Source organism: Zootoca vivipara, chromosome 5, assembly GCF_963506605.1.
Source record: "Zootoca vivipara chromosome 5, rZooViv1.1, whole genome shotgun sequence".
In the NCBI taxonomy this organism is placed as follows: domain Eukaryota; kingdom Metazoa; phylum Chordata; class Lepidosauria; order Squamata; family Lacertidae; genus Zootoca; species Zootoca vivipara.
This window is the reverse complement of record NC_083280.1, coordinates 66,899,277-66,916,142: the sequence shown is the minus strand read 5'-3', so window position 1 is coordinate 66,916,142 and position 16,866 is coordinate 66,899,277. Positions and strand designations below refer to the sequence as shown.

Below are 16,866 nucleotides of genomic sequence, written 5' to 3'. Positions count from 1 at the left end.
TGATTGGGTACAGTGCCTGAGCACTTGAGCATCCTTGTGGGCACATTTCCCCCTTCAGATGAGACCCAGAAGCATGTGGAGCATAGTTCATATGTCTTCTGTTGCTACTTTCCTGGGAATATTGGAAGTGGCTCACTCTCAGCAAATAAACTGCTCAAGTCTGGGAAAATAGCGACATGCCTTGAAAATTTCTACCTGGATATTATCACTGAAGTACACTGCAAACATGCACACACAAAAACAGATCAAAGCCAACAGTGATTTACTGAAGGATAGATATTAGTGCTTTCCAGAATTCCCAGTGCAGTTTGAATGCACACATTCTTCTTCAGGGGAAATATTACATGTTTTATGCTTGTCGTAGGGGGGAAGCTGCTTCTACATTTTTCAGGTTTTATTACCTAAAAGGAGAATGTCCAAATACCAAAACCATACAAGAAAGAAGAAAAAGTATATTGTGTCAAATCTTCCCCTCACCCAGAACTTAGCTGACTTTGGCATAGGAAAAGTGCTGATAAAATATTTTTACAACTTTTAAGTCCAGAAATGGAAATACGGTTTTGATTTTCCCAAAGAGGAATGGCTAACACTTTTCAAAGTGTGGGAAAAGAGATAAAGCTGCAGCCAATTATGTTCATATAATCTTGAATCTGCACTCAGAACGCCACCATTGTTATTTGTTACAATGTAAGTGTCTGAACCCACATTATTCTGTATGTTTTGCCATATTTGCTGTATTTGTCTACAACTAGAGAAGCCCCAGGTCCCAAAAGATTCCTAGGCAAAAATTAAAATTTAAAAACCATTGTTTTGCTCTTCTCCTTGCTTCTACACATCTGAACTATAGCATGTAGCCACTTTAGAGCAATCCAAATATAAATCTGGTCTCCTTTCTGTTGTTCAGTAACAACACCCTGTTAAGACTCAAAACATTTTTGCTTATTGATGCTGTGATTATTTGTCTTCTCATTGACATTTTCTATCTAATTTTTAAAATGCAATCGTTTCACCTGTTTAATTCCTCCGAGTCTCCATGCTTTGCAGCACTCTGATTTGAAAACCAGGCAGAGGTTAATGAAAAGTATATGCTGTGTTTGCCAGTTCATCTGATTCTCATTAAAGTTCTGAATTCTTTTGGAATGTTACGCAGTTGCAGAGAGATAATATTGTGATACTAAGCTCTTGGACAATGACACAAAGTGGTGAACTGACATCATGCTTGAAGAGGTAACAAGCTCAACATCTCTAAGTGGTTTGTGTTGAACTACAGCCACATACTTATGGTTCTCCTTTTCATAATCCACTGCTATATTTTCGTAGGATCCCTATTCTTTACAGCACTTTACTGTCAGCTATGGGAGTGGGGGTTTTGTGTGTATGTTTTGCTTATTGGCTTAACTTAAAAGCTCAAAATCTTTCAAGTAACATTTCAGTTTGCAATGCATTATACACACACAGTGTGCAGTGGATATCTTACATTCGTGTGCAATGATCACAACATTACACAGCTCTAAGAGACTGAAATCATCGTCTTATTCACAGAGGAGCTATTGTAAGACCAAATGGCCATATCACTCTTCCAGAGGGCATCAGCTGTCCTAATGAGTTCCAACTGTGATATCGAGTCTAAGATTACGTATTCACTAAAAACTGCTCCAGAGGGAATAAGACTTTTAGATATAGCATGACTGGAACAATGAAAAAGGCCTTATCTACTGCATGCCCTATCACAGCTCAAACCTACATGATAAATGCAGCAGGAACTTGTCCTGCATTTGTATCTGATTCTTTGCCGTTCAGCAGATCAGAAGTGAACCTCATGTATACACAGCTGACTAGCCAGATAAAAAAGCTGTCTCAAGGTTTTATAAGGATGTTTCCACTGTGCTTTCCACTACAATAAATGACAGTGATAAATTACTTTCCACCCACCCACATTATCCTTAATTTTTATTTTATTTTTAAAGAGCTATGCAATTAAATATTCCCACTATGCTGACTGAGTTCAGGTTCCGTTCTCACCACTGACAATACTAAAAGTGTGTCTGTCTATATTTTCTCTGAAAAAAATATATTTGCTTATTTACTATACAGATATATAGCCCATGCAGACTTACTATCCCAGGTGGTTTATGATAATTAAAATCACACCAGTAAAATACAGCAAGAGTAACATCCAAGGCTACAAACCCAGCCTGCTTTGTGGAGGCAAGAAACCTTCCCTGGATTCAGAAAATCTAACTAATTACTGGCCAGTTGCCAGTCTCACCTTCTTAGGCAATGTTCTTGAATGCTCTTGGATGAAACTGATTCTCTAGATCCATTTCAATCAGTTTCATTTAATTTTCCCTGGATTGCAGATGTTTTCCCCAGTAGTAAATGTTGAAATCTTACTGGGAAACAGGGGACAATTAATCTCACCTCCCCCGCCCCCGGTCATGTTTTAGTTTCCAAACAGACATGACATAGGTGTCTAATTATCAGGTTACGTTGATCTCTTGACTTTCTCTAGAATGGTGAAAAATAAGTATAACACTGCAGTCGTGCTACTTTATTAGAACCACAGCTAATGGTCACATTTATAATTTAATTGTTTACTATCCTGGCACTGTAGAATGCGTAATCTTTTGAGTAATTATTTGGAACCATTTCAATCACAGGCAAAAAATTAGAAGTTAATCATCTGCCCTGATTTCTGCTTTCTCTTCCATACATCATCAATATCCGTAATATTTTCTTAATTGTCTTATGTTGTTTAACTTGTTTTTTGCTGCTCTCTTTTTGAGTGGCTGGAGCAGGAAGAGTTATCTGTTATTTTTGTAAAGTTCAAGCAAGATGAAAGAAGACTGCTCTTTCACTAAACCTCTGCAGGCAGTTTTGGTTAATTCAGGTGGATAATGTGGTTAGTTCTATACCTCTCAGATGACTGGGGTGCAGCTGTAATCATCTGAAGTTGCCCTGAACCTCCTTCCTTGCTAAGCCTGCCATTTCCATTATTGCTCACTATAAATAGTTAAAACAAAAAACAAAACAATAATAGTGATGTTCAGGTGTAAGTGCTGGTTATTGTATGCCTAAAACTGCACCTCACACACATGAGGGGGAAGTATCAACAGGCTATGGGAACTCTCAAGGTTTGTATGAAAACAATTGGGGGGGGGACCTAAGGAGACCCCTCCACCCCTAAATCAGTCCAACAGGAACTGAAAATGCTCGGCAGCCACTGAAAGAAAAATGTTTAATTGTTTTTATTTATTTTTTCAAAACCCTGAAAACTAGGGGGAATGTAATGTAGTGTCCTAGAACAGGAGCACACTATGCTGCAACGTTTTGTTGTAGGTTCCACTTGTAGTGCACCTTCAAATGACTAACTAGTTTGGGGGTCAATATGACTTATAGAGATAAATAGATAATTCTGTAAGATACTTATAATAACCAATTTGTATGTCTTTTACTGGATCTGACAGCTAGAGCCAGGGCTTTTTTTTCCAGTTAGAATATCCATCTGTTGACAAGAAAAAGATTAATATCTTATTTCTCAAAGATCAGAGAATTGCTTTTTATCAATAATACTTTATGTGCTGTCTCCTTTATTCTGTATTTGAATCAGTGACCCGTCACTTAATATGAACAAATGGAGCTGTCAAGTGTAAAAACTAGCACAAAAGGAAACTGTTGAGCCCCACAAGCAGCACTCTTTATTTTCTTCAGAGAGAAGGCTGGTGTGTGTGTTTGCATACTGATTATTTGGGAAGGGGGGAAAACCCAATGCAAGAGCAAGTGTTATCACGTGCCAGTGACTGACTTGAATGGAAAGGCATGCTAACACAGCAGAGGCGCACAGGTAGCAATACTGTAAAGATATGAATCCACACATTTACAGATGCAGTGTATGAGCATGCAAGACATGATTTTAAACATCAATATCATGTGCTTTTTGAAAAGCAGGATGCAAAAAGTAAGTTTTTTTTAGGTGCAGTGACCTTTCAAAATCCAACTGAGTACCTCTAGGGCAAATATATATATATGGATTGCTCCAATTCCAAATGCCATTACTCTATTGTAATATTTCACTGCAGTACCACTACTATTGCGCAATACAAGAGATGCACTGCATTTAAGGCCTCCTTGTTTGCTGTACAACAAGCCTAATTTAGGGTTACCAGATGTGCCCAGATTTGCAAATCTGTCCCCGGGAAACGTGGGAGTGGCAGCCTCAGCAGCCCAGAGCCAGCCTGGTAGCGCAGTTGGCTCTGGCTGGCTTCAGGAGCTGCTCGCTGCTGCCGCCACTGCCAAAGGGGAACCAGGGATGTCCAGCGGTACAGATCTCCTGCCCCCTGCCCCCTTTGTTTTGACAGATCAGGGGATGCTTGGGACTCACGGGCAGGTGGGCGCTGCCCAGGAGGGGCACAAGGCGCATGGTTTCTCTGCCAGGCAAAGTGCAAAGCCCTTCTTTTGCACCCTGTGAAACATAAATGTGCAGAGTTTGTAAAAACAACAACAACTGGGTAACAGCCACCTGCCTGTGACTCCCAAGCCTCCCCTGATCAGTCAAAACAAAGGAGGAAGGGGGCAGGAGATCGGGGGAGGCTTGGGAGTCACAGGCGGGTGGCTGTTGCCCAGTTTTTTTTTAAAAAAAACTCTGCACATTTTTGTTTCACAGGGTGCAAAAGAAGGGCTTTGTACCTTTATACAATATGCATGTGTGCTTGGGTCCAGGGTCTTTTGCCTCACCATCCCCACTACTGACTCCCTGTTGCTACTCAGCTTCCAAAAAACAAACAGAAAAACCTGTCCCCGATTCATTGGAAAAAAATATGGTAACCATAGCCTAATTGCCGTTGATATGTTTAATCTATGCAACATTCAAGACTCAAGTCATGCAATTTGCATGTACCAGGCAATTAAAGAACAATTGATCACGCAGATGCTGTCCTCCCCACCCCACCCCACCCCACCCCAGCAAGCTGTGTGTTAGTTAGCAGAAGAAATAGCAGAGGTGGGTGGTGGAGGTTACAGGAGGTATTATGTCACACAGGAAAAAGTTGTCCTTTTTGAAAAACAGAGGTCTGGATGGGGTGGAGCAGACATATGGGAAAGAGTTGTTTGGAGCAAGGGTTCTTGGGAAGAAGGGTGAAGCCAGCCATAGAATCATAGAGTTGGAAGAGACCACAAGGGCCATCCAGTCCAATCTAGGCCATGCAGAGCAGAGATGTCTGGGAATCCAATACAGTACTGGGCTGCTGTGAAAGACAGGATCCTCCTGAGATACAAATGCTGTGAAATCTCTCTCTTTTGAAAGCTCCAAGTGTACATATGTGTAAATAAATCATATTTCAAAGATACTGCAGACTCCGCCACACCTTATTTTCCCCAAAGTAACACCCTGGTTGAGTGCCAATGACCCTTGGTATCTTGTGACTGCTCAGCAGAGATTGGGGGGCCAGTAACAATATTTTACCTTTATTTGAGAAAGCTTACAAAAAACTATTTACAAAAAGACAAAAACAAAAAACAAAGCATACTTAAAATAGTACAGAAGACCCAGCTAGATCCCAAAATTCCTTGCAAGCAGACTGACACCTCACTTCTTTAGGAACACCGATGAATTTCTTCCTGTACCAAAGCTACAGAGCCAGAACTGTAAAGGCCCGGCTCTTTGCAGAACTTTAAAGTTACTCTGGAAGGTGAGAACAAGGTTTTAACATGCAACAGTTAAAGAGAAATTGTTCTGCCAGAACTGACAAACGTTTAGAGAGTATTTCTGGTTGCCTTTTTGAAGCTGAATGCTTAGCATTATCATTGTTTCCATACGATTGCCATTCCTTCTTACCAGCTACATGTTCAGAGTTGCAACAAATAAGCCTTAAGACAGGGGAATAGACAGATGTTCCAGCCAGTTTCAGAGGCAATAGCAATAATGTAAATGTATTAGTCGATAATGTTTCTTGAAATAGCTCTCTGCACTTCAAGGAATTGCATGTGATTATCTAGAACTAGCAGAAACGCCTCCCAATGCTAACTGGTGACCTCCCTGTCAGAGCGAACGAATATCAAGCTAATTACAATTATGACTGCCATTCAGTTATTTATGCATTAATGAGCGAGTGAAATTACAATGAAGTCAATTGTTAGCATTCTAAGTGGCATTGTGCACAAAGTCACTGCCTACAGAAGATGCATAATTGCCATCAGTTGAAACAGCCATGGGGTGGAGGTGGGGAGGGATAAAACAAGTACAAAATTACTAACAAATATGCTGCCAATTTCTCTTCAGAATTTCTCATTTCACCGATGACAATAGTACTGGCCTCACCACCACTCCAGTTTAATGAGGAAAGAGAGTTGCTGTTAAATATCAGACACAAAACAACATCTTGGGAAGGAGGTGAATGAGAAGGGAGATGCTGTGAGGAATAATAGGTGTAACAGCACTGGCTGGCTATACATGTTAACAGTTTCTAGACTGTTTGCCCTAAGTATGTGCAAAAAGAAGGGCATGTGAACTATGAAAAAAAGTGAGACTATATCTTTATCACAGCAACACTTCTATTCTCCACCAGCTCCTTTAGCTCATCTACTAGAGTCATCTACTCTTTTAGATGTGTTTTTTAAAATGCATTTTCCCTAATTTGCATAGGAAATGTAACAGTTTCAATTGCAGAAGCTTTTGAGAACTGAAGGAAGGAGGGTGCAGAATCTATTGACTGAACTTCCGAAACACAGATTCTGCAAACTGTCATATATCTAAACCACTTTCTGTAAAACACCAATTTTGTTGACATACGAAACATGAATTTCTATAGCATGCAATGATACACTCACTCTTCAAAGACTACCTTAGAAAGAACAAATGCTCCTGAAAAATGTGTAGACCTGGAGCGTTTTTGTTTTTAAAGATAGGAGCGCTTCAAAAAATTGCTAACTGACCAAATTCTGTCTGGACTGAATATCAGTATTTGTCAACATTATTCTTCAGGATTAAACTTCAAAATATCCTTACTTTTGACGGTGGCTGTCCGGGTGCAGTTGTAAAGGATAGCGAGTTCCCCAAATACCTTGCCAGGTCCCATGGTGCACAGTTTCACACCTTCCTTTGTCACTTCAACCTTTCCATCTGTGAACGAAGAACAGTTCCACATCACAAACTTTTTATATCATTTAGAATTTGTCCTGCATAACATTTTATGAGCATGAACTGCTGTAACAGGAGTGGGGAACTTGTGGCCATTCAGATGGTGCTTCCATCATTCCTGACTATTGACCATGCTGGCTGGGGGTCATGAGAGTTGGAGTCCAACAACATCTATATGATCACAGCTTCCCCATCCCTGCCCTCTCACATTGCATAGATGGTGAAGAAATCAATGTTGTAATGATGCCACACTTTACAGTGTAAGTATGCTTTGTTTTCCATTTGTTTAATCTTTCCATCTGTAGTTAAGGGAGGCACTTACACCTACATCTACATTCTCCATATCCAGAAATGAGCCTCCAATGATATAAAACCAAAAGCAGATAAGCTTTGAGGATTGGGTAACTGCGCATTAAGCAATAAGCAAACTTAGACACTAATTACAGTGGTACCTCGGTTTAAGTACTCAATTGGTTCCAGAAGTCTGTACTTAACGTGAAGCGTACTTAACCGGAAGTGAACTTTCCCATTGAAAGTAATGGAAAGTGGATTAATCCATTCCAGACGATCCACGGAGTACTTAACCTGAAGTGTACTTAACCTGAAGCGAACTTTCCCATTGAAAGTAATGGAAAGTGGATTAATCTGTTCCAGACGGGTCCATGGAGTAGTTAAACTGAAAGTACTCAAACTGAAGCATACTTAAACTGAGGTATGATTGTATTAAAGTTGCAAAATTCTTAGAGAGACCAGATTGAATGGTAACAGTTCAAGGAGAAAGGGAGCCAAACAAGGCTGATATCTCAGCCTAGCTGATCGAGTGACCCCTGGAATCCCAACCAGGGCCGTCTTGAGCAGGTTGGGCGCCCTGGTGCTGAGGTGCGGAGATCGCTCCAGCGCCCCAGCCCTCGCAGCGCGCAGCACGGCTTCCATGCGGCTTCGCCGCATGCGCCCCCCCTGCTGGCCCGGCGCCCTGGCGCCCCGCACCACCAGGACTACACCTAGAGCCGAGCCTGATCCCAACTCTCCCTCTGCAATGGTCAATGGCAGCTGAAAAGTGGAGGGAGTGGAGTCAAGTGCAGCTAGACTGAGCAGAACCAGCCTTGCTGTCCCTTTTTCTACTGTTTTTTAAGAGCAGCCTTCCCACCAGGCTGCAGCAGAGCCTGCTGCACTTTCTCAGCAGAGTCCGTGGAATGGGCCCTAGTTCCCACCCCCACCCCCTAAATAAACATATTCCTTGGCTGCCAAAGATGTAGACTCATAGTGTAAGAATCTGGATACATCATTTGGGAATTACTTTTTACTAATTCCAGGGACTGTAGTAAATAAAACAGATACTGAAAAAGTCTAGCCTCCCACTTTTTTTCTGAACTTGAAAAGACTGGACACTGATGTCTTCCAAATCCTCTGGGAATCTCTCTGCGATTGGAAATGGACTGTGCTACTTAACATTTATTCAGTGAAAACAGTGCCAGGCCCTAGCGCAAATGCAAATTATAGCTACAGTTCTACTAACAAGTGGGTGGCACCACAGTACGGTATTTCATTGGCACACCAAGAAGGGAAATGGCACTGTTTTGCACATGCATTTTCTGAAAGCTTCTTAAGGATTAAGAAGTAACTTGCAGAAAGCACAAAACTCACATATTTTTAGTTAAATGTTGTGATACTCAGTTCAGCAAGCCCTCTTCTTATAAAGCAATCTAAGCAACTAATTTTGGTCATTTTCAAGGGGGGGGGATCCTAATCCTTGTGAACGTTCATCCGTGAAGAAAGAAGCTGTTCTCAGAAGAAATTATTTTGATCCATTTCCATTGCACAATTTGCATTTTACATTGTATTTGCATTCAAAACAATTAAATTAATTTTATCATGTCTTTAAAAACAAAACACAAAACCTATTTACTCAAGACTGGACATACAAGTATGTATAAAATGAGGCATTTCATATCTAGAGGCAGAAAGAAGCCATGGCGAACCTGTCTACTTCAAAGTGGCATGATGCACCAATGTGTTTGTGTGCCCTAGGTTTGAGTACCAAAAATGCAAGTTCCTTAGATCCCACGATGTGGAGCTGCCCAATCATCACCCCTTTCTGAGCAAAAATATTTTTTTGAATAAATATGTTCTGCAGTTCTTCATAATTGAGGGAATTAATGTTACACCTGTGTAGACTTCAAAGATCTGTGACCTCCCAACCAACAAGCAAATTTCAGGCACTCACTAAATATATAATTATCCACCACTGCAAGAGCAAATCTATACCAATCACAAGAAATTGGTGGCAGATATATTGCAACAGGCAACCATGGAACATTCCATCTTTACAAAATTGAGGAACCCAGGTAAATTCAAATACACTGGGAGATCATTTCTGAAGCTATATATATTTTAGATGGTCTCCAGACTGCACTTACAGAAACACTGTGTACACAAGGAAACACTTGAATACATACAGGACCAAAAGGGTTCCTGGGTGAAGCATCAATGTGCTTAATGGCAGCCACATGTTCAAAGGTCTTTCCACAGAACACAAGGTAAGGATGCCCCTTATCAAGCACTGAATGGCACCAGCCATTGCTTGCTGGAGAATTCATGTGCATATATTTCGGTACTAGGCAAAAACATTTCTTTTCTGCCAGGCCTTTGGCTTTTGATTATCTGTAGCTTCCTTGAGTGCATGGGATTTTTTAAATCCTGCCTTTTAAAAATATGAACACCCTTTAGATTTTGGGGGGGATTACAGTGTAACATATGTGTTTAGTGTTGTAAGTCGCTTTGCACTTTTGTAAAACAAATAAGCAACCAATAAGCTTAATTGGCGGAAAAATAGCAATAACCCCATCAGTTATTCAGTATAGCAGCTGTCAGTCCATCCCCCGACCTACATAGATTCACTAGGCAGTGTACATTCAAACTATATGGCCACACTAAGTCTATGCACAGTTTGTCTGCCCATTGCAACTGCTCCTGCCCATTGGAACTGTAGCTTGAAGGCAGGGCTTACTGCTTGCACACACATGCACATGCTTCACGTAAAGAATGTCTGAAGATCTCTATAGGAAACTGATAATTAGATATGGAAACGGATGATTAGATATAGAATCATTAGATATAGATATAGGATCATTAGCTATAGGAACTGATTATTAGATATGAATATTTCTACAGTAACTTGAAAGCACTTCAGTTACAATAGTTAGAACGCCCAGTATCCTGATCTCTTTAAAAATATGCCTGAGGGCAAAATAATCCTGCATTTTTAAAAATAAAAACACCAACATGCTACGAAATCCTTGTTAGCTCATTTATTATATATTATTCTGAAAGTTCCAAAAATATGTTTACCAGTCAGGAGTCAAGCAACCAGAACAGAACTGCCGTAGGGCAATTTCTGCCGTTGTAGAGCTGGAGGGTTGGGGGGAGATTTTCATTGCCTGCATCCTTACATTAGGCTTTCCAGATAAACAACAGAATTTTGCATAATTAAGGTCCCTTGTTTAAAACTGCCAGAAGCTTGGAACAAATGAATATAATCATTAACTCACTAAGTCAGGAGACTGCACAAATAATGTTGGACATCACAGGCCCCAACAGCACTCAGAGAAAGAAGAACAAATGAAAATAGCAATACAGTCACAAACTACCAGTAATGAACATTTTCATTAGGGAAGATAGTATGTAGACTATTATTTCAGGATCCAGGTCCCAGGGAGAGCTGCTGCCTTTTGACTACTGAGAAATGCTGATGTTTCTGGCTTGGCAAAATAGCCAAAGAATTTCAAGGAAGGCAAATTATTTCAGTAAGGGATGGTGAATTTTCTTAAAGTATATGAAAGTATATGAACACCACTACCTCCCCAAGAACTAAACAGCACATGGAATTAATCATGCGGTTTGCTCTCAAGTGGAAGATTTTTCTTTGCAAAATTCACAAGGAGGCAGATTCGTATCAAGTTGGGTATTTTGAAGGGCCTGCTAATATACAGTACTGGAAAGTGACATCTCTGTTCCACTCTATTTGGTGAAGTCTGCTTGCTCAATCCAAATACAAGCTCTGATCCTCAAAAACTCTAACTCAATATGGAGGCGAAATCACACATTCTCTTATCCTCCACAGTGAAAGCGAAAATAAACTAAGGGCTGCTTTTTTCAGTTACGGTGTGAACATTTGGTACTTTTAGCACATTCAGTCCATCCAATTAAAAATTAAGTAACATCCTTAGCCGAATTGCACTTGCGTTTCTCTCATAAATCAGTCTATAAACTAAACAGCCCTATCACATTCTCATTTATTGTAAGGATATTTCCCCCCTTCCAATAATTAATTGGCCATTTTCTCCTTCTTGCAAGCAGGGAGAAGGAAAAACAGATTAACAGACTCTGAGAATGTCAATCTTATAATGGCCAATAATCTAATGGTTTATTACTAACTTCCAGTTTTGCTGTTTAGGGTTAATATAGTTTTATGAAATCGAAACACTTATTGAGATCATTTTGATTCAAAAGCACCTTTATCAATATATAGCATCTTTATTCTGGTTGGATTAGCAAAGTAATTCTACTAATGTTGCTGCTATAATATAGGCCTGTACAGTTTGTAACCCACAAAATAAGATGCAGTCTATCAGGTGGCGCTGTGGGTTAAACCACAGAGCCTAGAGCTTGCTGATCAGAAAGTGAGTGGTTCGAATCCCTGCGACGGGGTGAACTCCCATTGCTTGGTCCCAGCTCTTGCCAACCTAGCAGTTCAAAAGCACATCCAAGTGCAAGTAGATAAATAGGTACCGCTCCAAGCGGGAAGGTAAACGGCGTTTCCGTGTGCTGCTCTGGTTCGCCAGAAGCGGCTTTGTCATGCTGGCCACATGACCTGGAAGCTGTACGCTGGCTCCCTTGGCCAATAAAGTGAGATGAGCACCGCAATCCCAGAGTCAGTCACGACTGGACCTAATGGTCAGGGGTCCCTTTAACTTTACTTATCAGCTATGTGTTGCTTCCTCACTGATAATGACAATTCCCCACTCTGCACCCAGGGTTTTTGGGGGTGGGTGGGGGGAGGAGCACCTCCCTACATGCACTGATATTTGTTGCATCCTTGCTCTGAATGCCCTCTTCAAGCCCAGACCAACAACTACATCAGAAATGAAGTTTTCAGTGATGACACTATCACTGTGGATCTGTCTTCTAGAGAAGCTCATCACTCTCGTCTGTTTTTTAACTTTTCAAAAACTAACTCTGTACTGGTGTTGCTCTGAGCATCATACCCAAAGTCCTGCCAGCCAAAATGGAAAAATTGGGGGAAGGGCTTTTTTTCTGTGCCGACAACTCCCTGTTTGTAGGGGGGTTGCGTTCCAGGTTCTCAAAGATAGAATTTTATGTCCTATAATGTGCTTGCTCACACAGATACAGAAATACAGATAGAAACTCTTCTCACCAACCTATTAGCTGCAGCAGCATAAAGTCTCCTCAGTTTAGTGACAGCTATTTTTCTTTCTATTTTTCTCATGAGACGAGAAGACTCCCTGGAAAAGACCCTGATGCTGGGAAAGATTGAGAGCACAAGGAGAAGGGGACGACAGAGGGCGAGATGGTTGGACAGTGTTCTCAAAGCTACCAACATGAGTCTGACCAAACTGCGGGAGGCAGTGGTAGACAGGAGTGCCTGGTGTGCTATGGTCCATGGGGTCACGAAGAGTCAGACACGACTAAACGACTAAACAACAACAATTTTTCTTTTAGGAAGAAGCTCCACCCTGGAAAGAGTCTTGATCTGACACTGAGTATGCCTTGCAAAAACATTGTCTGAAGTACAGAGAAAGCAATAATCTAAGTTGATTCAAATCTTAAGTAGGAAACATCTTATCTCCCTTATGTGCAGATGATACTTCCACATTTAAATCTTTACACATGTCCAAAGCTCACAAATCAGGGGACAGGCTTCCCAGGGAATACCGAGTGTGGTGTAGTGGTTAAGAGTGGTAGACTCGTAATCTGGGGGACCGGGTTTGTGTCTCTGCTCCTCCACATGCAGCTGCTGGGTGACCTTGGGCTAGTGTCACTTCTCTGAAGTCTCTCAGCCCCACCCACCTCACAGAGTGTCTGTTGTGGGAGAGGAGGGGAAAGGAGATTGTTGGCCGCTTTGAGACTCCTTCGGGTAGTGATAAAGCGGGATATCAAATCCAAACTCTTCTTCTTCTTCTTCTTCTTCTTCTTCTTCTTCTTCTTCTTCTTCTTCTTCTTCTTCTTCTTCTTCTTCTTCTTCTTCTTCTTCCACCACCATGTTTTTCCTGCATAGTCTGCCAACATTACTGATAGACCTATTTAGTTTCTTTTCCAGAAATTTACTTGTACAAAAGAGATGGGACTTCACAGACCCATTCCTGTGTATATTCCCATCAGGACTCGCGGCACAATAGGCACTCTTGGGTCACTTTTATGCAATACATTTTGTGAGGAGGAATGAGGGGCCAGTACTCATATAGCAATAAGGGTGCCATAGGTACCAGCACAGCATGGATGCCATGGGCATAAAAAAAAGGTTCTGGTGCTCTGGAGCTGTGAGTACTGTCACAAAAGGCCCACTCTTTATGTATTTTTTGCTGACATTTCTTCCACTTTTATTTTACCATTGTGTTCATTTTTTATTGTCTCTCACATCATTAATACTTAAGCAGCAATTCAGAAGCCCCCTGATGTTTCAAAACCGTTCCATACATGACATTAGTTACAGGTAGGTAGCCGTGTTGGTCTGCCATAGTCGAAACAAAATTAAAAAATTCCTTCCAGTAGCACCTTAGAGACCAACTAAATTTGTCATTGGTATGAGCTTTTGTGTGCATGCACACGCATGTTAAGGAGGAATGAGTTCGCTTATGAAAACGAAATGACGCACACAACTTGAGACTGAGTCCTGAGACTTTTAAGAGGTAACAATTTCAGATTTTTCAGCCCCCAAAGCTATGTTACTGAAGGTGCATGAAGCTGAAATCTAATCTTATGAAGTCTAGAGGGGGAAAGGATTTAAAATATATAAAGGAAATAGGAGAGCTGAGCCTCAAAATCTGCAGGCAGATGCCTGGGGGCACATAACAGAATTGGCAGCTATCTGGGAATACATACAAACACACAGTTAAAGTTGTCTTGCTGTTGAAAAATTCTACTCCAAAGCCTAGATGAGAAGAGTGCACTAAAGAGAGAGGTGAATTAAAGTATTTGGGGGACACCAAAATCCCTGTTGAAGAGAGATGCTCTTCAGTAATTAGTAGACGGAAGGCAGTATAAAAAGAAGAGTTTATGACAACTTGATATTACAATGATCTGCTTTATGATTTATTTATATTTTACTAAATGAGTGCAGAAAGAAGAAATGTCATAATGCATCTGCAGCAGCACAACTGCACACTTTCATCTGCTCCAGCTGCAACAAAACATGTCTCTCCTGTATCGGTCTCTACAGCCACAGCAGACAGTACAACCTTCCAACAGTTAGACTTCTCCACCAAAGGTGCACTCCTAAATTATCTCCCAAGATAGACAGATGACAACAACTATGGGGAAGGGTTATAGCTCTGTGACAAAGCACCTGCTGTGCATGGTTTCAGTTTCAATCCTTTGCACCTCCAGGCAGGGCTGGACAACTTTAGCCCAGGATAAAAACTAAGGACAACCTTGCCTTGCATATCCAAAGCTGATTACTGAGATCATATGGGGAAGCACTAACTGTAGCCCCCCATGGACCAGTAGCATGACTCACACCAACATGGAGTTTATGGATTTTATAGAACTCCCTCCCAACAAATCAGGCAGGCACTGTCTTTGCTAAGTTTCAGATGCCTGGTTAAAACTGTTTTATTCCAGGAGTCCTTTGCACCACGAATGCTGCTCTGATTATTTAATTCCCCAATTATTAAATTATGTTTTAAATGTTCTATATTGTTTGTTTTTATCTTGTCAGCTGCTTTGGGACTCAAGTAGTGAAAAACAGGGCATTGTATACATTGTAAAAATAAATAAATTCTCAGCACAATAAACCATAGTTCATAATGACACCCGAATGCAGCCAGTATGCCTTTGAATACCAGATGTTAGGGCCAAACTATGGCAGAAAGTTATTGTAACCTTTGTAACTGGCTTGCAAGTGCTATTGAGACATTAGCTGGTTGCTGTTAGGAACAGAATGGTAGACTAAGGAAATCTTGCTCTGACCTTTGCCCTGGCTATAGTGTCATCTGAGGCCAGAGGTCATACTATGGCAATGCAAGCTGTTGCTAGAAGAGATCCAAGTTCTTTCAGGCCTCCTGCAAATTGCCACAGGAAGCAGGCACACATTATGACCACTGATTTCAGAAAGAAGGGGAGGAGCCTTTGTGAAGTACAGTAGTACCTTGGTTCTCAAACTTAATCCATTCCGGAAGTCCATTCCAAAACCAAAGCATTCCAAAACCAAGGCACGCTTTCCCATAGAAAGTAATGCAAAATGGATTAATCCATTTCAGACTTTTAAGAACAATCCCTAAAACAGCAATTTAACATGAATTTTACTATCTAACAAGACCATTTATCCATAAAATGAAAGCAATAAACAATCAATCAATCAGTCACAAAAACAAAACAAAAACACAAAATAAATAGCAAAAACAGACAGACCTCAGCGTAACGCTCAAAACGGAAGTGTGGCACTCAAATCAGAAGCGTCGAAACAAAATAAAAAAAATCCTTCCAGTGGCACCTTAGAGACCAAATAAGTTTGTCATTGGTGTGAGCTTTCATGTGCATATGCACACTTCTTCAGATACTGAAGGATTTTTTATTATTATTTTTTTGACTACGTCAGACCAACACGGCTACCTACCTGAAATCAGAAGCGTAACACTCAAAATGGAGCACATTCAGCTTCTGAAAAAAGTTCACAAACCAGAACACTTACTTCTGGGTTTGCATTGTTTGGGTTCCAAGTTGTTTGAGTACCAAGGCGTTTGAGAACCAAGGTCCACTGTACCATGAACAGTGATGCCCACTCCATTTAATTACTGTATCATGTTAAGCCTATTCCTATTCTACTTGAAAACAAAAACTAGGAGGCAGTGACTGCCCTGTTCTAATTCAAAACTTACACATAAAATCATTCCTATTTGGAAACTCATAAAATACTAATGCTTGGATAGCTCAGTTGGTTAGAGGGGGGTGCTAATAATGCCAAGGTTGCAGGTCCGATCCCCATATGGGACAGCTGCATATTCCTGCAATGCAGGGGGTTGGACTAGATGATCCTCAGGGTCCCTTCCAACTCTATGATAATATGGAGTGCCCCTTGATGTGGGTGTTGAATAACATGGAGGGCTACAGCAAGCCAGTTCAGCTCAAATATTTATCAAATTCTTAACTCAAGCTTTCTATAAAAACAAACATCCTGAGATGAAATGCAGTAATTAATCAAAATAAACGTTGTCCTATTTGAACAATTGTTAATATATGGGTCAGATAGTTTTCCTACAATCCATGGTGTTCACTCTTCATATATTAAATGCTTACTAGCCCTTTAGACAATTTCACATCAGCTCATTTTCAGAAAATAAATGCATTTTGTAACTAAAGGATAAAAGCACCCCTTTGATTTATTTTGGAAGTACCCAGATTGCTTATGTCACTCAAGAGATCTGATTACTTTCTGAACACTATCTCAAGTGTCTCTGATAATCACCTAAAAGACAAGATTCATTACGTTCATCAGT

At 40.8% G+C, this 16,866-nt stretch overlaps 1 protein-coding gene across 4 annotated transcripts in view; it reads right to left on the bottom strand.

The window, feature by feature from the left end:
* PRKG1 (protein kinase cGMP-dependent 1) overlaps positions 1-16,866 on the bottom strand; it is a 583,016-nt gene that overhangs the window by 308,020 nt on the left and 258,130 nt on the right. For 3 of the 4 annotated variants that reach the window (XM_035137531.2, XM_035137530.2, XM_060274879.1), the window contains exon 3: positions 7,004-7,117. In XM_035137531.2, coding sequence (XP_034993422.2) covers positions 7,004-7,117 — 114 coding nt within the window. Of the gene's footprint in view, positions 1-7,003; positions 7,118-16,866 lie in introns of those variants that run through there. The other variant, XM_060274880.1, reaches the window with a different exon arrangement.